Genomic DNA, 27,718 nt, shown 5'->3' with positions numbered 1-27,718 from the left:
TATATTGATTCTATTTGCATGCCCGGCTGTGTGTGTTACAGTACTGTAGTGTACAAGGACCTGAAGCAGTGCAGTGTGTCAGGCCCTTGTGTATAACACACATCCCTGCCTGATGCCCTGGGTACCCCCTCCAAGTCCGTCCGCTTCTTCAGTAGAGTCGACTAGTTGCTGCACCATCTCGGCAGTGTGCAGTCTGTACTGCCGCTGCGGCACCAAGTTTCTTAGCCTGGTTATAGGCTCATGTCAAGGTATACCCATCTCTAGTCTAGGGGAAAACATTGCAGACTGTCACTACATCATCTTGTAACACTGACACTAATAGTTGCCTGGACGTCACATTATCATTGGCTATACCACACACAGCCTGGCAGCCATTGATGATGATGATCACCCTGTATGGCTGCGTGTGGTACAAATTTTGTACTAGCAGGATATATCATCAATTTCTGGGGGTACAGTGTTACAATTATATGATTTGGTACTTCCTCATCTTTGCGCCCACCACAACGCCAGTTCCGTTAGCCGCAACATAAGGATTTACATTGTTCACTCGCCACAACTTTACGAAAGTTAATAGGTGGTGGCGTGGACACAGGATGGTGGTGGCGTAGACCCAGGGCTCGCCGTACAGTACGTAAGTTCCGTAGCGTAAGCGGTGGCCGCAAGGATGAGGAAGTACCTATGATTTCCTTCCTTTCAAACCAAGGGGGTAACGTCAGCATATCTAAATATATTTTGAGGGAAAAAGTAATAAAGTTCCCAGACTCCTGCTGTGCACGCTTATATTTCATTCAAGGACATACTATAAAAAGTCTCTGAAGTCATCCCTCCCAGTAAAATGAACATTTCACACTGTAATATATGCCGGCTATAGGCGTTTAACACTTGCACTGAGCTTTGTCCTTACCAGGCGAGTAGGATTTATTTTTATTAATGTAAACAGAACAGAAGTCAGACAGTATACAAAGCGCTTGGGAATTCCTGTAACCTGCCGTCGCAGCAGCCAACTGTACAGCGAACAGCTGGCAGACAGTCTGCTACTATGGCAACACAGATATTCGTCCGTGGTAGTGGTAAAACGGAGGCAGAAATTAATTCACCACCTGAAAAATGTATTACTTCATCCACATAGTGTATAAGGCCCCATTCTGAGGCGTTCTCTCTGCGGGAAATTCGCCACCCAAGCGATTATAGAACGGCTGCACATTCCCGCAGTGCGCATGGGTGAGCCTTCCATGTGAACAAACCAAGCGATGGATAGCCATTGCTGACTGTTCACAAGGAAATTGACAGCTGGGGGATGTTTATAGGTGGCATCCCAGTGTTTTTTTGGGGCTTGGCACCTAAAAACAGCGCAAACCATTGGGAGGAAGGGACGCTGATGTCAGCAGCGGCCTCCATCTCTCTTTACGGTGATTGCAGCACCAAATAAGTCTAGACTTATTCGGTGCTGCAAACGGGTAAACCATCTGATGTTGAGTAATTAGGAATGGATCTCCCTCTGGGTGAATGTATTTACAGCAGTGCGTGGGGGGTGGGAGGGTACTCTTGGGGGGCAGTATTTACTATTAAATGCGCCCATACTCACAAATATGACACACATACATATACATTTATATATAGCATCTGGAACGACTCTGCATTCTTCTTCTCGCAAAGTAAAATTGTTCGGGTACCGGCAACAAGGGTTAATAAACAACAAAGGAGGGAATTGCGGCACTCACAGTTTAAAGCAGCAGTTGTAAATGACCCGGAAGCACAAGTGTAGCTCTACTGTATTTGAATTTCAGTCTAAAAAAAAAAATGAACAACAAGCGCCCTCTAGTGTAGTCATTTAGTAAATAAGTTAAGTTAAGGTGCGTACACACGGGGGCGATTATTGCAAATATCACTGGAAATATGGTCGCTGGGCGACCATATTGCCAGTGATTGGAGTGTGCACCAGCGATAAATCGTCGGGTGCGCTCTACCGTTTTCAGCCCTTGAATGGTCGCTGGTCAACTTCCACTGCCTCTTCTCCCGGCAGTGTGACATTTTCATCTGCGACCATCTCTGGTAGCAGATGAAAATGGGACAGCAATATGATTGCTGAGCAATATATTGCCCTGTGTGTATGCACTTTTACACATACAGTATGGGTGGGGGTCACCCGTAATTAAGGAGACAGTGTCTAGGTCGACCCAAAAAGGTAAACACCTGACGCAGAAATGGTCAACACAAGAGAGTTCTTTACATTTTTTTGGTGTCAAATTATACACTGTGGATGGTAAAGTATGGAAAAGAATAACATATATTCTGGATCCCATGAACCACTTTATACTGTTGGTTACTAAATGACTGCACTAGAGGGTATTTGTTTCTCATAGTATTTTGAACATATACACAGTGTATAGATGGTTACAGCGCCTTCTAGTGCAGAGCGAAGTGTAACAGCGTGAAGTATAAAAAGTGCAAAAAAAATAAAACACTTGAAAGACATGTTAATTTTGAAAAGTCCATGAGGTAATAGGTAAATGCAAAGAGCAAGAATGTGTGTATTGGTATAATTTTTTTCCCTTACAACCAGCCTGTATAAGACTAGGGTACTAGTAAGTATTTTATGTAACAAATAATTAAATAACCATATAAATTGCGATAATTACATAAAAAGGCATATTTATTTAAACAATAGACACAGGCGTCCACCTGCAGCAGGTAACAGTAATGATCAAACGTACAATATAAAAGAACATTTAGCGCTTAACTGTCCAATGTTTGAAACCGGGATGGCATCACTGTCTAAACGGGTATCTTCGGCCTCTCACTTCTTCAAGGGGATAACAATTCAGACGCACACACAGTATATCAAATATAAATATCAGATTATGGTCTTTTTCAGGAATTTTGCAATGAAGAACCCAATTGTATCAGTGTTTGCCAGCAGAATTCCTTCTTCGCTACTCATATCAACTGCGTCAGCATCAGATAACATTGCAGAGGACGGGTCAAACCTCTGTAGGAGCTTCAGCAGCGGAGAGGACAATCCTGCACCCCTCATCCCTTCTCCTCCAATGTGTGGTTCCTGTTATAAAACGGACATTACTGTAGTTCTGTATTAAGTGACCAGTAATAGGAGTTCCAGCCTTTTTTTGTAATACATCTACTATACGCCTAGGAGTAATAGATATAATGCAAAACAATCACCTCCAGTAGTTTGCATGTGACCACTTGGTGGATCCATTATTAACGCACAAGTATATTCTAATCAGTTTAATAAAATGCCAAAAAGTTAACCCTTTGTATGGAAGCTGCTTTGCTTAATATAAGAATCCTCTGTTTTGCGCTGCAGCCCTCTTTAAAAGTATCATGTCAAAAAAGTTTATGAACCCCCATTTCTCAACTTAATACTGCGCAAATTCAAAATAGTTTTGTTTAACAAAATATGGCAGATATACTTGCTGAACATACGTGTGACTGTCTTTCTACAATGGGAATTAGATACTGTATGGGACGTTCTTCCTAACGCTACTGCAGACGAATGTGCTGTGCTGGTGGTTGCTTTACCCCTGCCCTTCTGTCCATTTGTCCATCCTGACCAAACTCTTTAGGGTGCCGGACAGTCGAGATTCCGTCAGTCATTACTCCGAAGTCAGAATCCCGACTGCTCCCTCGTGGGGGTCCACGACCCCCATAGAGGGAGAATAAAATAGGTGGCGAGCCCGCAGCGAGCCCGCAAGGGGCTTCATTGCGCTCCCCACGCTGTGCAGTCGGGATTCCGACGTCTGACTAATGACTGTCGGAATCACGACCGTCGGTTATTTATACCACACCAACTCTTTAAGGTCTCAGTCTGGAGACTTTGCTGAACATTCCATGAAATGAAGCCTAATGTCTTGTTCTTTTCCTTGAAGGTACTGCTGTTCTGTGATAACTTGGTGGCATGTCGAGGGTCATTATCTTGCTGTAGGATGAGCCCATAAACATCAAGATGCAGACCAAATGGTTTTGCATTGGACTGCCAATGCAATAGTGATTTTGGTTCAGTGCCAGTCAATGTGCAAGTCACCCACCCAGTATCCAGCAAAAGAGACCCAGACCACCACCCTTCCAACTCCATATGTGACAGTGTCTCACACACGGAGAAACCATCCTTTCCTATGGTAAAGATCTTTAATGATGGACTAAAGTTTTAGATTCCTTGGTCCATAAGTCCACCTTCCAGTCTTCTACAGTCCATCGGTGGTGCTCCATGGCCCAGGAAAGCTCCTGTTTCTTTTTTTTTTTTGCAATCTTAGTAATGTTTTTTTAGTTATTCAAAATATGGTAAACTTTTGCTTGGGTTTGCCATCCATGCAGACTATGATCAGGAATAGTAACCGGGCGTAACATAGTGGAGCCAGGCAAATTGCTTAAAGTGTGGCGAGCATCTACATTACCACTAATTCGGGACACAGGTAATGAAACACGCAAAAAGGCACAGAACAAACGTGTCAACCTTTTTTATGTCTACCATTTCCATGTCAACCTTTTGACCCTGATAGTGGTCAAGAATAAAGAGCGCTATTGATATTGTATATATGTCATATATTATCAAAAAATGGGAATGGTGCTATATAGATATAAATATCGAGTGGTACTTGTAAAAAAGAATTTGATTGAAATAATGTTTACACCCTTTTGGGGAAGAGGTGTTTTTTAAGAACAATTTGCTCAGTGCGATGGCTGCCCCTATCTAACCCTATGAACACTCCGTACCGTACCTTCCGCGATGGTGAAAGGTAATTTGGCAAAGTACTGGCTGGACCACGCGTCCGTGGAAGCCGCTGCGCTGATATTCCGTATATGTCGATACCCGGAACTATATATCTATATAGCACCATTCCCAATTTTTGATAATATATGACATATATACAATATCAATAGCGCTCTTTATTCTTGATCACTATTAACCTCCATTATATGAGCAGCTGAATTGGGTTAGCGCAGAACCATACAAACCCCACTTTTGACCCTGATAACATTTCTGCTATATGGTGTTCACCTATCTACTAACTGCAGATCTTCTGCATAAAACCTCTTAACCAATTACTTGTTACCTGAAATGGGATTTTTTAATATCCCTTAAAAGTATTTTTCAGCTTTTGCTACTTTTAACTTTCATCTTTTTTTTTAATGAACCTCTAGCACAGGGCTGGGCAATTACGGCCCTCCAGATGTTGATGAACTACACATCCCAGCATGCCTTGCATCAGTTGCAGCATGGCCACATAGCAAAACTAATGCAAAGCATCCTGGAATGTGTAGTTCATCAACATCTGGAGGGCCGCAATTGCCCAGCCCTGCTCTAGCAGGTCATGACTTACCCCTTGTACCATCTCAGATTACTCGCTGGACTTGAAATGCTTAAATTTACTAAAAAAATTCACCAAAAACTGACAATTCCGTCTTGCCATAAATAAAAATGATCATTTTTTTTTAGAAAACACATTGTTATGTCACCATTATACAGTAAGGGGGGAGTTTACAAAAGCTTCTAAAAATGAAAATAGTGATGTTGCCAAAGGTAACCAATCAGATTTGAATATTTCTCTATTGCATCCTAGGAAGAACCGCAGCAGGAATCTCCGGTGCCTGATGCGATCCCTCCTGCCCCGCACACAGCCGCACCCCCCATAGGTTTCTATGGAGGATGCCATGCTGCCCTATGTACCAATATCGGGCAGCATCGCATCCTGAAGCTATTGCTATGCTGATACATCCCACCAATAGGATTGCATATTACAATGCAATCCTGGGCAGTAGGTCAAGCCCAGATCGCATTGCATATGTCATTCTAAGGTAAATGGGTCCCTTATACTGCACCGTATATACATTATCATTGCTTCAAACATACATATACATACAGAATCAAAATGCATAAGTATGAAAAATAATAAAGACTGCCTACATCTGCCCACGCACCGCTAGCCGGCACGCGCTTCGCAGATACAGCTTCCTTCTGGCATTGAGGAAGCTGTATCTGCGAAGCGCGTGCCGGCTAGCGGTGCGTGGGCAGATGTAGGCAGTCTTTATTATTTTTCATACTTATGCATTTTGATTCTGTACCTAGACAGTGATCTGACGCTAGAGCCTTTTTCAAGGCGCTCACGTTTGAGTGTATCAGTCCAATTGGAGGCGGCTCCATTGGACTTGCATCACTGGATACTCAGGCGGTGCAGTAATACAATTGGGAGTCCACACTATCAGACCACTGAGCGTTTTCACGCTTGATAGTATATTCCTATACCCCAGGCAACCCGTACCTGACGGGTGTGGGTGAACTGCACCGACCCAGTACGCTAATCCCAAGGGGGGTTACGGCATCCAAAGGATACTCCTTCATTGGAGTCAATAGTGTATTGTCACACACACACTGTCCAATTATTGCAGTGTGTGCTGATCCTGTGTTAACGTCACCCCCTGTTTAAGGGCTCACCAACCCCACTTATTCATCATATGAGCAAGCGTCAATGAAAGCCCAATTATAAAGAGGTTTTTGTAACCCGCTTTCAAATAAGTACCCTGAACTGTTAGAAGATACCCTCTTCTCTATACAGACCAGGAAAACACACTGTTCTACCAACACCTTGTCATTTGAATAAAGCTCCTGCCACATCTGCCCGCCACCTGGTTTTTAAAATTGTGTGAACCCCACCTTTGTTTGTTACTACATGTTTAAACTTTTATCTCGCAGTTCTTAGATTAATCATTATTAAAGGTTAAGTTTTATTCTCTTTGGTGCACCTACAAAGGACATCTCTTTTCTCTCCTTTTTGAATCCATTAAATTCATATATCCGTTGGTAGCACACCCCCAATAAAGTGAAACATTACACTGTGATATAACAATCTACTTCAGGGGGTCCACCATATTATGTCTTGTGCGACCAACTAAATCTCTCTTGCCTTCCACTAACATTGCAACCAACCAGCTTCTTTCATTGATCTAGCCTACGTTTTGAAATAACAGAAGCGGATTGGTTCCTTTGAGAAACTTCTTCTTGGCTTGCAGCAACAACAATCTATCAGACAGCCAAACAATATTTAACACAGATGCCAATACATTATTTTCTTATACCAGAAGGCAGAAAGTAAAGGGACAATAAAAAGATTACAGGGTGCAAATCAGGCCCAGCTGCTGGTCTTTCTCCATTTTAATGACAGAGGACAATGGCTCAGTGGTACACTACACAGACTAGTGCGAATCTGCAGTACATAGTAACACCAGATGTGCAAGGGGGGGTGCACCCTATGTTATACACACTTAAGGCACACTTGCTTTCAGAACACTCCGAGCAAGGTCTTCCCTATGCATATTCGGTAAACATGTGCTGTGCCTCTATACTGTATATTAAGATGGGGCCCCATCATCTATAGCGCCGGCGCACCAGAGTGACCCATCTCAGAGCACCGCTCACCAAGGAAGGAACGTGCAAGCATCTCACACGTTCGAATCGCCATTCACACACGTGCACCTACAGCGGTATAGATGATGGTGGCTCCATCTTCATACAGACATGGAGCGGTGTATCCAGACCATAATGTAGGAAGGGATACGGCAGCCATGGTACCAACAAGCTCTAGGCTTGTCACACTTGTTTCAGATGAAATTCCGGACAGTTAAACTGGAGTGCGAGCGGTTAATTAATTAGATTGTTCCACATAGTTGTAAAATGCTCCTGGTTATTAACAAAACCTTTGTTTTTAGTAATGGGGAGGGGGGGGGGGGGGGTGTCACTTGTATTTGAGTGTTGCTGAGCTCCAATGACTGTAGTATCTGTAAGACCCTGCATTGCACAAGCCAGGAGCATTGCCTTAGATATGGTGTCACAGACAATGCAAGACTCTTCTCATGGGCTTGAGTATCACACGTCAGAAACATATGACGGCAGATAAAAACCTCTTGGCCCATCTAGTCTGACCCTTTCACACTTGTTCTTTGTAAGGATATTCATATAGCTATGACAACGAGCAAGAAATTTACTGTGTGGCATTAATGTGGGGCACACCAGTACCAGGCATCACAGGTCAGAGGGGCCCGGAGGATCATAACATAAAATATGGGGCAGCAGGGCATATTAATACTTATTATAGTGCCCACTATGCTTGTCAGATGGTTATCTTAAAAATAAAATAAAAAAACGAATGAACTGACTGGTTGCACTAAGCTGATATATCTCCCCTTCAATCTCCTGTTGGTGGACATTGGCCAGAAGCCTGTTCTGGGCCTTCCACAGGATGGATTTGAATTTGTATATCGAAAAATGCAGTATATGAATAGATATGTATCTATGCATTCATTATTTATGATAGAAAGAGGGAGAGAGAGAAAGAGGGAGAGAGAGAGAGAAAGAGGGAGAGAGAGAGAAAGAGAAAGAAAGAGAAAGAGGGAGGATAGCAATATAGAAAGAGAGAGGGAGGATAGCAATATAGAGATAGAGAGAAAGAGAGAGAGACAGACAGAGGGGGAGAGGGAGATAGAGAGGGAGAAAGAGAGAGAGAGAGAAAGTGAGAGAGCGAGGGGAAAAGAGAGATAGTAGAAAGAGAAAGAGCAAGAGAGAGGGGGAAGAGGGGAATAGCAAGAGCGAGTAAAGAGAAAGAAAAAGCGAAAGAGAGAGAGATATAAAGAGAGAGTGAGAGAGAGAGAAACAAAGAAGAAAGACAGTAAAAAAAGAAACAGCAAAAGAAAGCTAAGGAGAACAAAACTAAAAGAAAGAGAAAGAGAGCGGAACGAGAGAACGAGAGAGAGAGAGAGAGAAAGATAGAGAGGAATGAAAGAAGAAACAAAGATAGAAAGCGATAGAAAGTGAAAGAAAGTAAAAAAAAATAATTAAGAAAAATAGAGAAAAAGAAATAAAATAATTATAGAAATTAAAAGAAAAAGAAACTAAAAGAAAAAGAAAGAATAAAGCAAAAGAAAGAATAAAGCAAAAGAAAAAACAAGAAAGCACAAAAAACAAAAAAAGACAAGTAAAAGAAATTAAGAAAAAAAGAAAGCAAATAAAGAAAAAGAGAAAAGCAAACAAACAAAAAAAAAAGAAAGCAAAAGAAAAAGTGAAAGAAAATGTAAAAAAAAAATGAAGAGAAAAATAAAAATTGAATTGATTTTATATTTCTTTTGTGGGACATTACTGTGTGGGTCATAATTTGGTGCAGGGGCATTGCTGTTGGTGCATAACATGGTGCAAGGGGCATTATGGTGTGGTGCATAAGCTGTAAAGGGCATAATATGGTGTAAGGGTCATTACTATGTGGTGCATAATATGGTGTAATATGCATTACAGTGTGGTGCACAATATGGTGCAAGGGGCATTATGGTATGCGGCATAAGCTGTAAGGGCAATACTATAAGGAGGAAAAATGGAAAATAATGTAAGGGGCATGAATCTGTATTTTTTTCCTGAAGTGGCCAATGTCTGGGGGTGGAGAGTGCAAGACTGGGGTGTATGGTAGTCTTTTCCTGCAAAACCACACCCCTTCGAGCAATGTTACACCCCCTTTTTGTGCACACACATTGGACTGTTCACATTGGAAACCAAACTGTCTAGAAACGGCCCTGGTTGTATGCCATGCACCATTTTAGCTGCCCTTCTTTGTACATACTAACCAAACTGAAATCATGCCGTACTTGTTTGTTACCTGTGCTTGCAGCTGGAGGCAGGGGAATGTACTCAGAGCCCAGGCGACTTGTTCTTCGTTTTCAGATAAAGTTATAGTACATGTACTGTACACCAGCGTGCCACCCGGCTTTAGTAACTCAACCGCCTGAGAAAGAGAAAATACTGCTCCTCATTGTATTTGCAAACAGAATGAGAAAGGGACTATATGGCTGGACTATTAACTTATATAGCAGTGGTTCACAAACTTTTTGAATTGTGGCACTATGTAGGAAAAAATTATAGAATGAAGTAAATTGTTTTTATATGTCATCCTTAGGTTTAGTTATCTGGCGAGAGACAGGATTTGCTTCTGTTTGTCCCCCTATATTATTATTGGCAGCCACCAGCACTGGTTTTGGCTGGTACACTGACAATAAATAATTTGAAGTAGTCCTTTACCACCAACATGAGGCACCCCTGCAAGTGTCCTGAGGCACCCCTGAGTACCACGGCACATAGTTTGGGAACCACTGCTACAGGTATATAATGATTTATTTTAGTAAAACGGGAATTGAAATACCATCAGACCAATGTACCAATGTATGGCAACGGCAGATGGCCTGTCTGTCTGATGGGAAGTTTCATCTGACAGCATATGGTCAGCATTAGAAAGATGTAGTTACACAACAGGTGTGTTATGGCGGTTCAACAGGGGGGATCCCGACGGTCAGTATCCCAACAGGGGGGCGAGCGCAAAGAAGCCCCTTGTGGGCTCGCTACGCTTGCCACACTGCGGGCTCGATGGCTCGCTTCGCTCGTCACAGGTTCTATTCTCCCTCTATGGGGTCGAGGGAGAATAGCCCCTGTGAGTCGGGATAACCCCTGTCAGAGCACCGGCAGTCGGGATTCCGACCGCCGGGATCCCCCCTGTCCGGCAGTCATCTGCACCCTTACACAAGAGCCAGAGCCTGTTATCACAACAAGCATTTGGCCCTATTCACTTCTGCATGTACAGTAGCCCAGTCTCTGCTATTGTTCCCCAATCAGAACATGTTAAATTAATGACTCCTACAAAAAGGGTAGAAAACTAATAAAGGAAAAATACAGACATTGATCAAGCTTCAAACAGTGATAAAGTGGAGAGTGATAAACAACCAGCCAATCAGCTCCTAACTGTCATGTTACAGACTGTGTTTGAAAAATGGAAGAGATGAGCTTATTGGCTGGTTGCTTATCACTCTCAACGTATCACTTTGTGAAGCTTGATAAATCTAGCCCCAAGTGAGAATATATCTGCTACAGAACCGATACTTACCGCACGGAACAGTTTGCGCTGCAGGGCCTGGTACGACACAAGTTCTTTTACAGATAAGGGGCAGATCATTCTAGGTCTCTGGCCCATTCCGCTACACGGGGCGTCTAAAAGAATGCGATCAAAGGACTCTGGCAGGAAGGGAGGCCCAATACCTGAAAGGCAAAATGTGGCGCACAGGATAGATATAAAACAGAATCCGGGCAACTGTATCATGTGTCTGGGAGATAACATGTACTGGTAAGTGAAATAGTACCGGCTGCCTCCTGCAAAGCCAGAGGCAGGCTGTCCATGTTTGGGGTCCCGCAGCCTTTCGTGGCCCTCCCTCCTGCATTGTCGCTCCCACAAAATGCAGCGTCTCCATCCCAGGAACAGCCCGTTACCACCACCATTGCTACTTAAACTGTGATTGCGACAAGACCGTAGTGTAAGTGCTCACGCACTGGCACATAGTATGAGTTTTGAAGATCTGCGTTTGGGTCTGAATCAGGCCCTTAGCCGGAATGAGCAGATCTCACCCAGGGCAATAATGCTACAGCATTCTGTATTGTTCTGCAATGAAAATACTGGGAGTTCACAACGTCCCTACGCAGTGACTGTATGCATAATTGTCTTTGCTGAACAGACGCACTTTGGAAAGAACCATCCCGGTTCTGCCCTGTTTGATTCCTTTGCTGGAGAATCCGGAAACTTCAAGGAGGTGGCATTCAGGAGCCGGGTGGTGAGACCAGACTGCTGCTGGGAACACTGGTTTAATCTCCTTGCTGGTGATGATATGCCTGTTTTTAATTATGTCATGTGAGCGCAATGTATATATATTTTTTTTTCCCTTTAACCTGGAGGTGTTGCACTACTATTCTGCTATTTTGGTTGTATATCTTATCAAAGATTAAAGAACTTTTATGGACTAAAAGGATGTACTTAAATTAAACATATAAGTGTAAGTGTCTATAAAATCTGAGCACCTTGTTGAGTGCCGGTGACGCTATATTTATTTTGTATATCTTTTTTTTCAGACCTCTTCTATAAAGTGTGGGCTGCTCACAACTCATCCATCGCAATTTGTATAAAATCTGTGTATATTCTATTTTATGCTTAACCAGCCTGCCCACAGAGGATGTGCGCTACGTAACAGGATGACATCATTGTTATTTGCACAAAATAAAACAGATCTGATATGTATTTGGCTACAGTAAAGGTGCCCATACACGGTGCGAGGGTACTGTGCGATGCAATGCGAGCTCCGGCGGGCATCCCAACGCACCTTAAGTGTTTCCCCCCCCTCTGGCCTCCCACAGCTGCTAAGAGATCAGAATCCAGAGACAGCGAGCACTGAGTGGGGACTTTCCGAACTCCCTGTATTATACAATCAAATTTTGACAGTGCACAAAATGAACTGGGAGTAAACGCATGGGTTACGGAGTATCAAACATTTGGAGATCAATTCAAATTTTTTATAGAAACAGAAGCTTGACACATACAATAGATGACACACATAAAAAAAAAAAATCAGGACAGTCTTTAGGGGGTCTATTTACGTAGCCTAAAAATAAATAAAAAGTACCAGCCAATCAGCTCCTAACTCCCATGTTACAGGCTGCGTGCAAAATGACAGTTAGGAGCTGATTGGGTGGTTGTTTATCTCTGTCCACTTTATCTCTCTCCAAGGTTTACCACATAGATCCCCTGCGTTATCTTTCATACTGGCATAGAGAAGTGCATGGTTTATGTCAGGGATGGGGAACCTTCGGCCCTCCAGCTGTTGTTAAACTACACATCCCAGCATGCCCTGCAACAGTTTGAGAATGGCCAAATAGCAAAGCTGTAGCAGGGCATGCTGGGATGTGTAGTTCAACAACAGCTGGAGGGCCGAAGGTTCCCCATCATTGGTTTATGTGAATAATCCATTTTTTGATCAGCTGTAGTTTCATCTCCTTTTTTTCCTTCTCTCACGCCATATATGAAAAGTTATCTTTCTACTCCCATAAGCACAAGATTATCCTGTGAACCCATAAAAACAGGGGCCTAGTGCACATGGAATCTAGGGCAATAGTACCCCATTTACTGGTGTAAGAATTTCTGTTCTGCTGAAAGAACAGGTCATGACCCCATACACTTCCCAATACAGAGATTCTTTATACCAGGAACAGAACAGGAGTACGAGGAGCTGACCCCAGTCCTCATGGACAGAATAACTTACCCTGAGCGCTCCCACCAGTCTCCCGTATCACAGCTTTGGTGCTGTTGAAGCAGTGCACCTGGATACTGTTGAGCTTTAGCACAGAAATGTTCCTTTTTACCGTCTCAATTTTGCTGGCTATCTTGTCCATAGCGATGACTTCTCCCTGGGGAGTACAAATAGTCACCAGATTTACATTATAATCTGCACTTCCAGATTTAAAAGTCCAGTTCTTTTGAAGATGGGCTGTTGCTATGGGCAATCAATCAGATTCTATCTACTACCTTCAGAAGGTGCGAAATAAATAAAAATCTGATTGGTTGCTATGGGCAACATACCACCTTTAATAGAACTCCCATTTTAGCACATAAACCCGTGCGAACTAACAATCTACTAGGATGTGAGCTGCTGAAAACTATTCATGTAACTACAAGGTCAATAAGTAACGTAAGAAGACCTCTCATAAGTGTAATATTTTCTATTTCGTTCTAGTTTCCCACCAGGGCAGAGCAAGTAGTCCACTGCTTCCCCTAATGACCATTAGACTGAGACTCATATCAGTCACACTGCCCCAACATCAGCTGTAAGATGTTTGGGGCTGGCATACACTGAGGTGCGTAGTGTGCTTCGATTTCTCTGTCTAAAGGGCACACCAGCAGCTGATATTCAATCTCCATCTTGTCTGGGATAACCTCATGCTACGGAAACAGGTTTGGGTTCAGTGCACTGCGTTTGATAACAACAGGACAGGTTCTAATATGAGTAGCAACCTGGCTGGCCAAGCAAGTTCACCATAGATGACAATATATGCCGCACTGAAGGTCTGAGTGACTGATTTCCATCTCTTTGGACCATTGAAGAAGCAGCTGCGTGGAAGACAGTTAGCTGAAAGTCAAGTTCAGCACCCGTCCTGTCCTGGCTTCAGGAACTTGGCACAGATTTATTTTATGCCGGAAGCGATGCTTTGGTGCTTATTAGTATGGGGACTATGTGAAAAATAATCTGCACCAATGGTTTAAAGTATATGTATGGTTTGTTAGGTCAACAGTCGGAAAAAATCAACCACTATTTGTTCACAATCAAAAGGTCAACACATAAAAAAAGTCGTCATGCATTAGGTCGATGTGGCCAAAGGTCGGAATGAAAAGGCCATGGGTTTTTCCCTATTTTGGTGTCTATGTTAATATAGGAAGACATGAATACCGTGTAAGTGTACTTCTGCAATCACCATGCTTCCGGCACTATTTTATTCTACCCCTATGCCTTCTGGAATGGTAAAGTATATCAGATTTTGTTAAATTCATGAAAAGCTCATGTTGACCTTTTTTCATGTGTCAGCTTTTTGACTGTCGGCCAAGAGTGGTCAACTTTTTGACTGTCAACCTTGACACTTTCAACCTAATGACCGCATTCCATATGTTCAAGTTGAATACATTCACACAATGGGCAAAATGTATTAAGACTGAAGTGATAATGTAGAGAGTGATAAAGGGCCTGATTCTGGTTTGCTTTGTACCGATTCCCCTCTGCACCGTGCCCTCGCAGGCCACTGCTGCAGGAGAAATCATTAGCTGGTCACCGATTTTCCAAATACAAGTCTGTGAAAATGGACTTTTATTTGCGGGCGCCTGGATGAAGACGGGGCGACCGGCTGACATCCTGCGACGTCAATGGCTCGGCCCCGGCCCACCCACGTAACTACCTCGCAGGGCCATTCGTTACGGGGAATAAGGGATGGAAGCGGATGGTGGTGGGACGAGGATCACCCATGGGCTTCCCCATGAAAATGTTGGCCGTTTCGAACTAGAATTAACCCCAAAGTGTGATAAAGTAGCAGCTAATCATCTCTTCACTGTCATTTCTCAAACAGTCTGTAGCATGACTTATTATGTCTTAATAAATCTGGCCCAATGAGAGGTCTAGCTACACTACTATTGAACCACCTTTGTATAACAGCCTTATAGTCAAACTGTAACGTTTTGGTTCTATCTAAAGCTGTTCCCATGATTAGCTGCCTCACTGGAATCCTGGAGCCATACCAAGATCTATAACAATTATGTTTAACAGACTGAACAGTGCATGAAGTATGATTAGCATACCATTATCCCTTGTTAAGTTTGCTGTTCTGTATTTTTTAAATAAAATTAAAAGCACACGTTTTATGTAGCTTGAAAGCACCCTACATATATCCCATAATCAGAACAATGCGAAATAACTGCCAGGAGACTCTTGCACTAGTACAGGTTGAGTATCCCTTATCCATATATCCCGAAAACCATACATTCCAGAAACACTACTGGGGACATCTGTAACAGCACTACTGAGTACATGATATGTAACTGGCACTACTGGGGACATCTGTAACAGCACTACTGAGTACATGATATGTAACTGGCAATACTGGGGACATCTGTAACAGCACTGCTGAGTACATGATATGTAACTGGCACTACTGAGTACATGATATGTATCTGGCACTACTGGGGACATCTGTAACAGCACTACTGTGGACATGATATGTAACTGGCACTACTGGGGGCATGATATGTAACTGGCACTACTGGGGGCATGATATGTAACTGGCACTACTGGGGGCATGATATGTAACTGGCACTACTGAGTACATGATATGTAACTGGCACTACTGGGGACATCTGTAACAGCACTACTGTGGACATGATATGTAACTGGCAATACTGGGGATATCTGTAACAGCACTACTGAGTACATGATATGTAACTGGCACTACTGGGGATATCTGTAACAGCACTACTGAGTACATGATATGTAACTGGCACTACTGGGGATATCTGTAACAGCACTACTGAGTACATGATATGTAACTGGCACTACTGGGGATATCTGTAACAGCACTACTGAGTAAATGATATGTAACTGGCACTACTGGGGGCATCTGTAACAGCACTACTGAGTACATGATATGTAACTGGCAATACTGAGGACATCTGTAACAGCACTACTGAGTACATGATATGTAACTGGCAATACTGGGGACATCTGTAACAGCACTACTGAGTACATGATATGTAACTGGCACTACTGAGTACATGATATGTATCTGGCACTACTGGGGACATCTGTAACAGCACTACTGTGGACATGATATGTAACTGGCACTACTGGGGGCATGATATGTAACTGGCACTACTGGGGGCATGATATGTAACTGGCACTACTGGGGGCATGATATGTAACTGGCACTACTGGGGGCATGATATGTAACTGGCACTACTGTGGACATGATATGTAACTGGCACTAAATATGTACAAGAAAATGACTTAGCATTCAAATTCAGAATCTGATACCCCACAATGCACTTGTAAAACGGTATATTGCCGTTTTTTTTTTGCATTTCAACACGTTTAAGGCTGCAGTGGGAAAGTTAAAGATAACCGGTATTTTAAAATGTTTAAAAAGCAGAGTCCTACAAGTTTCAGAGCCATTTTTTATGCAGTGAGAATGGCTCTGAAACGGTATTTAGCAAAAAAAAAAAAAAGATTACAGACCTGTGATAGGCTGTCCCCTGCATTCTGCCTTGAAACGTGTTGAGGGGATTAAAACGGGTTGACTAATGTGAATGGTATTTAAATGGTATTTAAAACGGTAATCTACTGCAATGTCAAGGCTCAGACCCGTTTTAAATACCGTTTTAAAATACCGTTTTTTAAAACGTTTAGGCAGTGTGAAAGTGGTATGAGATAGTACGCAAACTTTGTTTCATGTTTTGAAACCTTGTTTTATGCACAAAATAAAATATATTTGTGTGTATTTGATGAGTTTGATGTGTTTATACAACATAAATGCAAGATACCTCAAGATACATCATTGCAAAATAAAAACATTCTGAAATACGGAAAAATCCGAGCATTTTGGATAAGGGATACTCAACCTCAGGGGTATTTTTCGGCCGAAACGCCGTTCCTGCAGTTCTGTTCAAATATGTCCTCAGCAGGAAGGCGTTCTGGAAGTAAAATTAGGCCCGGCTGCCCAGCACAAATCTATGCATCCCCGCGCTCGGCGCGCTGGCCGGGTGGATGCGCTGCAGGCTGCAGCTTCCTGCGACCCGCCCCCTGCCCTCCGACACCATGGATGCACGCACATGATGTCCATGGTGCGCATCCATGGTGACTCCCGCCCGCAGCGCTACAACTCCCGCGGACGCCGAGACGCCCGCCCGCCTGTCCACCCGCCCGGCCGCCCGCCCAGCCGTCCACCCGCCCGGCTGTCCACCCGTCCGACTGTCCACCCGCCCGACTGTCCACCCGGCTGTCCACTGCAGGGATGCATTCTCCCACCTGCCAGAGGACGCTCTCCCATCTGCTGCCTGCCCTGCCCTGACCTGGGCAGGCAGCCCAGGTCAGCCCTTTCTATTCCTCCATCTGCAATTGTCTGGTATGGAGGGCATCTCGGTGTTGGCCTGATGTATAATGGGCATCTCTGTGTGTGGAATATGTATAATGGGCATCACGGAGTGGGGCATATGTATAATGGCCATCACTGTGTGTGGCATATGTATAATGGGAATCTCTGTGTGTGGCATATGCATAATAAGCGTGACGGAGTGAGGAATTATGTTTTTCTTGTGGTTTTTTTTATGTAACGCCCCGCCCCTTTTGTAGCTCCTCCCATATCACCGCCCACTTTCTGCCCCCGCCCACAGTTCCTGAACCTATTTTCCTACAAAAAATAGCACTGCTCAACCTGTATTCCATTTATTTTTAAAACAATTGCACAATCAAACCATGACAGGGTTAATTGTCTGACTGCAGACACTGAATACATTACAAAGCTAGCTGCTGAGACGCAACATGGATGGAAATAATACAACTAAACAATAAATACATGCTGTGCTATCCAGTAAAATGTTAATTGCTGTTTTTCATAAGGATATAAATCACAAATAAACTCTGCTAATTATTTAGTGTGCAGCTTTACCAAACCGCAGGGATCGGCACGAACTGGAGGTATGTTTAGACAAATTAGTGGATTAGTGCCGACCCTGCATAATTAAACACAGCAAAAAAAAAAAAACACGGATTGGCATAATACACAAAGGGCACCTCATGTAACAATATATCAGGGGTGTCCTGATATATTATCAAAAAGAGAGAGATAAAGTACAGTACTAACCCAGTATTTTACAACCTTCAAGACACCGTAAAAACATTTCTAGTTACAGAAAAATAACTAAGGTACTAATGAAGTCTCACACTATAGGATTATCTTTCCAATCTTCCTGGTTGCAGTGAAAATAGAAATTGGTCATTCAGATAAATTGGTTAAATCAAATCGATTTAACCAACATCCGTTTTTGTCTGTTTCCAGTGTTTGGGAGCAAATGGTCAACTGTTACTTGCTGTCATACATTATTAGATTTTTGGGTACTCTTTACCTAGAACGGCGCCCGCGATCAGAATCGCGGGCGTCGGGGGTAAAAAATCGCGGTAATCGCGGGCATCGCGGGTAAATCGCGGGTACATCAAAATCGGGTACCCGCGATTACCGCGATTTTCCCATAGGGAACAATGTTAAAAAGCCTGATTGACCGCGATTTTACTGTAAAATGCCTCAATGCCCGCGATTTTCCCATAGGAATCAATGTTAAATGGGCTACAGAGCCCAAATAGCCCCAATTAACCCTTAAATGTCCCCCCAATTTTTGTACGCCACCCCACGATCCACGCCAACCCGAAGCGTGGCGAGCGCAGCGAGCCCGCGAGGGGCGGCGGTACGCGTCCTCCGACCTTTTCATGCCCTACTATCCACGTCGGCGTGGAGTTGAGAATAGAATAGTGTGGCGAGCGCAGCGAGCCACCGAGCCCGAAGCGTGGCGAGCGCAGCGAGCCCCGCGAGGGGACGCGGATACCTTCACAGGTAAACGCGTCCCTTCGCGGGCTTCACAGGTGTCCGCATCGCCACGGACACCTGTGAAGTCCGCGAGGGGACGCGTATAACTGTGAAGGTATCCGCGTCCCCTCGCGGGGCTCGCTGCGCTCGCCACGCTTCGGGCTCGGTGGCTCGCTGCGCTCGCCACACTATTCTATTCTCAACTCCACGCCGACGTGGATAGTAGGGCATGAAAAGGTCGGAGGACGCGTACCGCCGCCCCTCGCGGGCTCGCTGCGCTCGCCACGCTTCGGGTTGGCGTGGATCGTGGGGTGGCGTACAAAAATTTGGGGGACATTTAAGGGTTAATTGGGGCTATTTGGGCTCTGTAGCCCATTTAACATTGATTCCTATGGGAAAATCGCGGGCATTGAGGCATTGAATGCAAAATCGCGATCAATCTGACTTTTTAACATTGTTCCCTATGGGAAAATCGCGGTGATCGCGGGCATCGCGTCGCGGCCGTTTATGTGCTGCCCGCGATGTCGCGATCACCGCGATGGGCGCCGTTCTAGGTAAAGAGTACCGATTTTTGTTCCTGCCAGAAAGATTGAACAGATAATCTTATAGTGTGTATCCAGCTATAGTATGGTTTGAGGACTGAGGTTGGGAAACAATGTACCAACCAATCAGCTCCTTTCTTTTATTAACCCCTTGAGTGGTATGCCCGGAAATTTCTCGGGCTCAGCTGCGCTGCCGCAGAGGGCTGTCCCGTAAAATTTCCGGGCATACCACAAATATGAAATAGGTGCGCGCCAGTGGTGTCCAGGTGTGCACCACTGGCACAGCACCTCTAGAGGCCCCCCCCAGTCATTTCCCCAACCCTCCCATCACCTGTGCTCCGGCGATCGCACGCCGGAGCTCTTCTAAACCCGCTCCCCCTGCCGCCATACTTTTAGTAGCAATGACGTAGGCGGCAGGCTCGGGGACGTTCGGGGCGGCTCGGGGGGACTCGGGAGCGCTCAGGCACTCGAGTCCTCCCAAGTCGCAGCGAACACCCCCCAGCCTGCCGCCGACGTCACTGCTGAATGTGACAGGCCGGCGGCTAAGGCAGCAGGGACAGCAGCGGCAGGGAAGAGAGGTGAGGCAGGGGAGCTTCCAACTGTGGTGGGTTTTGCTGGGGCAGGACAAACCTGCCCTGGTAGGTTTGTCCTGCCCCAGCAAAACCTACCACTCAATGGGTTAAACAAGCCAGTAAAATGACAGAAGAGGATTGTTTGGTACTCACCGCTACATCTCCCTCTAAGTATGGTAATGTTGAAGGTGGGACCTGTAGATGTGCAAATCACAACCCAACAGGAAGTTTTGCCTTGAGAGCAGCAGATTATGAAATAGCTTGAGGACCTTGACATCCCTTTGCTTTATGAGGATGTAACACAGGATTAACCCATCACAGCCCAGGACTGGATGGAGTTTTCCTCACCTAATACATAACTTTCTAAAATCACCTTCTCTCTATACCCCTGAAAGTTTTTAACATGATTTATGTGGGGAAAATTCTCTCACATCGGGCCAGATGTATAAAGCTTCAAAAAGTGATAAAGTTGAGAGTAATAATCAGCCAGCCAATCAGCTCCTACCTGTCATTTTTCAAACCCAGCCTGTAACCTGGCAGCTAGGCGTGCTCAGGTGTTTTCAGAGAAGATGTGTGACTTCAGCTCTGGCCCCGAACAGCCTGTTTCTATCACAGCTGCGAAGTAAAGGTGGCCATACATCTACAGATCGATTGTCAGATTGGGCTGGTTGGAACAAAAACCTGGTAATATCTGACAGTTTTCCAGCATTTCAAAGCAAACGGTCAACTGTCATTTGCTCTCATCCATTACCAGGATTTTGTTCCAACCACCCAATCTGACAATCGATCTGTAGATGTATGGCCAACTTTAGTCCTGGGCTACGCACTGCACACACTAGAAAAATCATGTGATTTACTCAGGATTCTAAACAAGGTCTTTAAAAGTCTCTATCTTTTCTTTTTTTAGTCAAAAATTGCAATACTTGGCTGTACAGGTATATTTTCTGCAAAGCCTCTGCCAGGTGAATTATTAATCTAGAAGTTTGAGTATTATCTTACTTACGCAGTTATGTCACATACATGCAATACAACTAGATACAGTCACCAGGGTTGAAATCTGAATTTTTTTTATATTCTCAGTCTATTCCCATTAGACAAACAATAATAGTCAGTGCTGGAAAGATTTCCCACAGAAAAATTGTTCTGAGTAAAAAAAAAATGTTTGATTCTTGTACGGGAGGACGTGACCGGGGCCAGCTGTAACAATAATAGATCGGCTACTCAGGTCTGCGTTCTCAGGGCAGAAGACGAGGCAGACGTAGCTCCACTACAAATCCTATCAGTGTAAATGTCACACTACTCAAGGGGCATCTGTCCAGACTGAGAAATACGCAACCTTTTTATACCAGTGGTGTGGATTTGAAAACAGAAACACTAACTGCAAGCAGTAATAGATCTGCTGACAAAAGGGCAGACATTTGTTTCAACAAAATGGCTGATAGATGAATTTTGTCACCATCTAAAACTTGTCTGGCAGATTATGGGGAAACCCCTAATCAGTACTATACCTAGCACATTATTAATATTTATTAACAGTTTCTTATATAGCGCACACAGATTCCGCAGCACTTTTCAGAGTATAGTTGAACACTCACATCAGTCCCTGCCCCAGCGGAGCTTACAATCTATATTCCCTACCACAAGTACACCCACACAGACATTCTAGGGTTAGTTTTTTAGGAGCAAATTAGCCTACCAGTATATTTTTGGATTGTGGGAGGAAACCGGAGTACCCGGAGGAAACCCACACAAGTAGGGGGAGAATATACAAACTCCGCACAGTTAGGGCCATGGTGGGAATCAAACCCATGAATGCTGACCATTACACCAACCATGCAGGCCAGCACATGTACTATTCCGTTATATTGCTACTCCCAAACAGCCCAAATCTTCATATTATGGCATGGTCTCCTTAAAATGCTGTTGTGCAGCACATGGACAGTGGCCAATGTCACGTACAGTGCATCCCATGGGTAAAGCTAATGAGCAGCTAGTGGTTTATCAAAAATTCCTGGAACTTCCTAGCTTTTATGCAGGAATATGGGTCCCAAGCCTGCCCAGCCAGGGGTATATTGTACCGGTGCCCAAGCCTTGAGGGGCAACAGTCACTCAGTAAGCAATCGAACAAACAGTCATCTGTATCTGCCTGGATAATGTCAGTATGTCTGTGGTACTCCGCTCACTCCCAAAGCCATTGGTAGCATAATGTTTGAGTGCATTAATATATATTTCTAATTGTGTGTATGTATATATTTCTATATAGTAATGCCCACTTTACCTCCCTCCAAGGTGCACGGCTGCGCAGTTTGTTTCTCCCACCACTAGATCCAAATATCAGATTGTTACCTGATAATATGTTTTCCTCTACTCCACCATGGCAGCCAACACCTGTGGGTTATCTCCCTTCTGGGTAGTACTTGGAAAGGAAAAAAGACATCCGGCCCCTATATAAGGCTCCTCCTCCTGGGCCTCCTTGTCTTCATTTCTCCAGCTTAAATATAAACTCATAGTTATTGCATAACAACAAATCAACAACACAGGGTCGGGAATATATGCTGCCATGGTGGAGTAGAGGAAAACATATTATCAGGTAACAATCTGATATTTCCTCTACCTCCCCCATGGCAGCCAACACCTGTGGGAGGTACCCGAGCAGTACTATCAGGGTGGGTTCCCTCCAATAAACATAGGATAATAATACACTCATAAATCATATATTTTTTTTTTACAAACCCTTGTTGGTCTAAATTGCTGCACTTAGCACTTTCCGTCCGAATTTTGCGTCTGCCGAGGACATAACATCTATTCTGTAGTGCCTCGTAAAGGTGTGAGCCGAAGCCCAACCCGCTGCTTTGCACAAATCTGTAATGGACGCTTCTCCTTTTTCTGCCCAAGATGTGGCTAGTGCTCTCGTAAAGTGCGCTTTTAACCCTGATGGTAAAACTTGGTTATTCATCCTGTATGCCTCTTGGATGCAGCACCTGATCCATCTGGCAAGTGTCAATTTTGAGACTCCTAATCCTTTTCTACATCCTTCTGATAAAACAAATAAATTCTTTGTTTTCCTGAAGTCCTTTGTTCTTTCTATATACACTCTAAGTGCCCTCACTAGGTCTAATGTGTTCAATCTCCTCTCCTTCTCATTGCCCGGATTTTCACAGAGGGATGGAAGTACTATTTCCTGGTTTACGTGAAAGTTTGAGACTACTTTTGGTAGAAACTGTGGGTTTGTCCGCAACACCACCTTACTTTCAAAAAAGTTTAGGAATGGCTCTTCCGCCCACAGGGCCTGTAATTCGGACACCCTCCTGGCCGACGTTATGGCCACCAGGAATGCCACCTTCCAGCTCAAGTACTTTAGAGGAACCTCCATTAGAGGTTCAAAAGGTTTGTCCATTAGTGTTTTAAGGACCATATTCAGGTCCCATGGCTCTAGAGGGTTCTTGAAAGTTGGTCTTAACTTTCTGGTTGCTTGTATAAACCTTTTAATATACTTGTTTTCTGCTATATTCTTATCGAGCATAGCGGCCAGTGCCGAAATCTGTACCTTTAATGTACTAAGAGATAGTCTCTTTTCCAGTCCTCCTTGTAAGAATCCCAGAATCCCTGGTATTTCCCCTGGAGACTGCTGATTTTCCGCACACCAAGAACTGTACTTCTTCCAGACTTTATAATACGATTTTGAGGTGGATTCTTTTCTCGCTTTCAGCAGTGTGTTAATCACGGTCCCTGAGAAACCTCTTCTTTTTAAGTTTCTGACCTCAACAGCCATGCCGTCAAGTTCCACGACTCCGGTTGTGGGGACTGAACTTTCCCTTGTATTAACAAGTCTGGCATTTGTGGTAGTTTCCAGGGCTTGTCTATCGCCATCTGAAGCAATTTCGGAAACCAAGGTCTCCTTGGCCAATACGGTAAGATTGCTATCACCGTTGTTTCTTCTTTTTGTATCTTCCTTAGCAACCTTGGTATCATAGGAAGGGGAGGAAAGACGTACGCCAATCCCTTTGGCCATCTGCAAGTTAGAGCATCTATTTGTGACGCTTGATGTTCTTTGAACCTTGAGAAGTATTTCAGGACTTTCCTGTTTTATCTTGTGGCCATGAGATCCATTTCTGGACGTCCCCATTTCCCTACTAGGGTTCCGAAGACCTCTTTGTTCAGACTCCATTCTCCTGGGACACATGTAGTCCTGCTGAGTCCATCTGCCAGGGTGTTGTCCTTGGAAACGGGTTGATATTCAAGGGAGAATATCAGGAAAGAAACTCCCGGGTGGGGCACTGCCTTCTATAATATAAACGTATCAGTCTAAAATATCAACTTTATTAATACTAAAATTGATCCTGTTATTGGATCAAGAGACGAACATGAGACGAGGACATACAGATAACATGAATAGAAAAAATTGAGAAAAGATCGTGAAAATATGATATCTGGGTCTGAAAATGGGCTAAATGCCTCTGTTCAATATGGCTGTAATATCAGCGTATTCCTGTAAAGGATTATTTCAGACTAAGCACGTCTTCAATTAACCATATTGGTTATCATAAGCACATATCTAATAAATGCGTAACAAATGGCACACTGTCTGGTAGTACAACTTATTGTTATCTTAATTACTTTCTTATGGTTGAAAACTGTGTATAATCTCACTCTAATTGGACTGCAAGATCCAAGAGAAATTGAGAATTGTGGTGAAGTACCTGGGTTGAAAATGCTCGCCTAGTGGCTGCTGCCTGTGCATATGATGGCAACCGGACAACTGCACAGTTGAGCGGACTCTGCGAGCGTCACAGGTACAGGAGTTAAGACAAAAAGGAGGTTTCTGCTGTCTCCAGGGGTGACCAACCTGGCCCTGTTATACAGTGACAGCGCAGAGTCAGGTAATGGGTCCCCTGGGGATGAGAGAACCCCGACTATGGGAGATGCCAGAAAAGAAGAGCAATTTCACTTTAATCCCAGGTATATGCTACTGTCCAGTGTGTACGCATGTGGACGTAGTGAACAATGGTTGAGCGGTATATCTGGGTAGTGAATTGCAGAAGGAAGCACAGGGTGCACTCTGGTATTGTTCCTAGTGGGTCGCTGCTATACCGTGCAAAGGTAGTAAAAAAGGAGGAGATTTCAGAAAATGCACAATCTGTACTTCACATAAGACTGAATATCTTGCTCTAATTGGCTGCAAGCCCAAGAAAGAAATGGGCTAACAAAAATTGATACAACTCCCAGTCAGATGGATATCTATGATAGAATATACACAATGGTTTAGAATGCAGTCCTGGTCTGTAGTCTTGTGTCGGCACACACTATGTGTCGACCTTACCCAAATACACTATATTCAATGTTGAAATTTTTGATGAATGGAGGGAACAAGTCCCACGTATGTGACAGGGTGAGAATATATATGAAGGAAAGAATCCCCTATAAATACGGAGTCACACTTTAAAACCTTAAGTCAATCAATACATTCAAATATAGCATAAACTGGTATAGGCAGGGTGACAGGGTGGGGTAATTGGAGAGAGAAATCCTCCATGCAATACAGGTTCACAATTTAGTGCATGCAACTCCCAGTCAGATGGATATCTATGGTGGAATATACACTATGGTTTAGAGTGCAGTCCTGGTCTGTAGTCTTGTGTCGGCACACACTATGTGTCGACCTTACCCAAATACACTATATTCAATGTTGAAAATTTTTGATGAATGGAGGGAACAAGTCCCACGTATGTGACAGGGTGAAAATATATATGAAGGAAAAAATATATATATGAAGGAAAAAATCCCCTATAAATACGGAGTCACACTTTAAAACCTAAGGTCAATCAATATATTCAAATATAGCATCAACTGATATAGGCAGGGTGACAGGGTGGGGTAATTGGAGAGAGAAATCCTCCATGCAATACAGGTTCACAATTTAGTGCATACAACTCCCAATCAGATGGATATCTATGATGGAATATACACAATGGTTTAGATTGCAGTCCTGGTCTGTAGTCTTGTGTCGGCACACACTATGTGTCGACCTTACCCAAATACACTATATTCAATGTTGAAATTTTTTTAAATGGAGGGAACAAGTCCCACGTGTGTGACAGGGTGAAAATATATATATGAAGGAAAGAATCCCCTATAAATACGGAGTCACACTTTAAAACCTAAGGTCAATCAATACATTTAAATATAGCATCAGCTGGTATAGGCAGGGTGACGGGGTGGGGTAATTGGAGAGAGAAATCCTCCATGCAATACAGGTTCACAATTTAGTGCATACAACTCCCAGTCAGATGGATATCTATGATGGAATATACACAATAGTTTAGAATAAAGTCCTGGTCTGTAGTCTTGTGTCGGCACACACTATGTGTCGACCTTACCCAAATACACTATGTTCAATGTTGACATTTTTTAAATGGAGGGAACAAGTCCCACGTATGTGACAGGGTGAAAATATATATGAAGGAAAGAATCCCCTATAAATACGGAGTCACACTTTAAAACCTAAGGTAGATCAATACATTTAAATATGGCATCAACTGGTATAGGCAGGGTGACAGGGTGAGGTAATTGCAGAAAGAAATCCTCCATGCAATACGGGTTCACAATTTAGTGCCTAGGTGAATCAACATGTGATATCAATAAATATAGGTAGGGGGTTGTATTGCCATAACCCTGTAATTCCAACCATTAAAAAGCAGATAATGACAGTATTGCCCTGAGGGCTGTTGGTAACTCACGGACACCGGTTCCCGGGTGCAGTGCTGGGAATATCGCGCTGTCAGGGCAGTAGTAGTAGCCAAGTAGATATGTGTGAAGCGTGCAGGGTCCCGCTTGTACACAGCGGGGTCCTAGGACACCGAGACGTACGTTTCACTTAGGAAGCTTTCTCAATCGGTGTAGAGGTGTGCTCTGGCGTTCAGTATTTAAATGATTCTTAGCCAATCCCAAATGGGGGCAGGTGAAAAATGGGAGGGAGTAGGATCTGAGCCTAATTGGAAGTGCATGTTGAGGCTAAAAAGCATCCTGAAATAAGTTAAATGGAAGGTTTTTAATTAATTGATTAATTGATAAATACATTTAACAGATGGAAGGAGGAAGGAAAAGGAAGGTGAAAGGGTATTGACTGGGAGAAATGATTATGTTTGATTATCAGAACAGCGTAGAATTCTTATAATAATTATGACCTTATTAAACCCCGTAGGGAGAATATATGTGGCGAAATTAATTAATTAATTGTATGAGATGGAGGTAAAAAGTCCCCAGAACAGTAGAAGCACTAGCTAAAAACATATATGCGTATATATGGTAGGAAGTGCTGCATGCTAGGCACAGTATTGCATTGGCATTTAATATTATGATTGATAATACATATGTCATGAGGATGTTTGTTCATAAACTGAATTCTTCCCATAGTGAAAATAGCAATATGCTGAGTATATAGTGCGTATAGTGACGTTAGAAAGTTATATAAATAAATTTAAAAAAAAAAAAAAAAAATTTAAAAAAAATTTAAAAAAAGGAGACCTAAGACCTGTGCATATATATGCACAGGTGAAGGAGACATGTAGGTGCACATTTATACATAACACAGTAAAAAACAATAAAAAGCAGAGCCGTGCCAAATTGTG

The 27,718-nt window shown here is 43.5% G+C and overlaps 1 protein-coding gene across 4 annotated transcripts in view; it reads right to left on the bottom strand.

Moving 5' to 3' along the window:
- Positions 1-2,638: 2,638 nt before the first annotated feature.
- The window catches only part of NSUN6 (NOP2/Sun RNA methyltransferase 6), a 62,159-nt gene continuing 37,079 nt past the window's right edge, over positions 2,639-27,718 (bottom strand). For all 4 annotated transcript variants that reach the window (XM_083189317.1, XM_083189316.1, XM_083189319.1 and 1 more), the window contains 4 exons: positions 13,129-13,273; positions 10,932-11,083; positions 9,657-9,782; positions 2,639-3,061 (listed from right to left, as the gene is read on the bottom strand). In XM_083189317.1, coding sequence (XP_083045443.1) covers positions 2,858-3,061; positions 9,657-9,782; positions 10,932-11,083; positions 13,129-13,273 — 627 coding nt within the window. In that variant the 3' untranslated portion in view covers positions 2,639-2,857. The remainder of the gene's footprint in view (positions 3,062-9,656; positions 9,783-10,931; positions 11,084-13,128; positions 13,274-27,718) is intronic.

The sequence above is a fragment of the Crinia signifera genome, chromosome 5, assembly GCF_055691185.1.
Source record: "Crinia signifera chromosome 5, ASM5569118v1, whole genome shotgun sequence".
Lineage (NCBI taxonomy): Eukaryota > Metazoa > Chordata > Amphibia > Anura > Myobatrachidae > Crinia > Crinia signifera.
The sequence above is the reverse complement of the archived record's forward strand: the minus strand, read 5'-3'. Positions and strand labels throughout refer to the sequence as shown.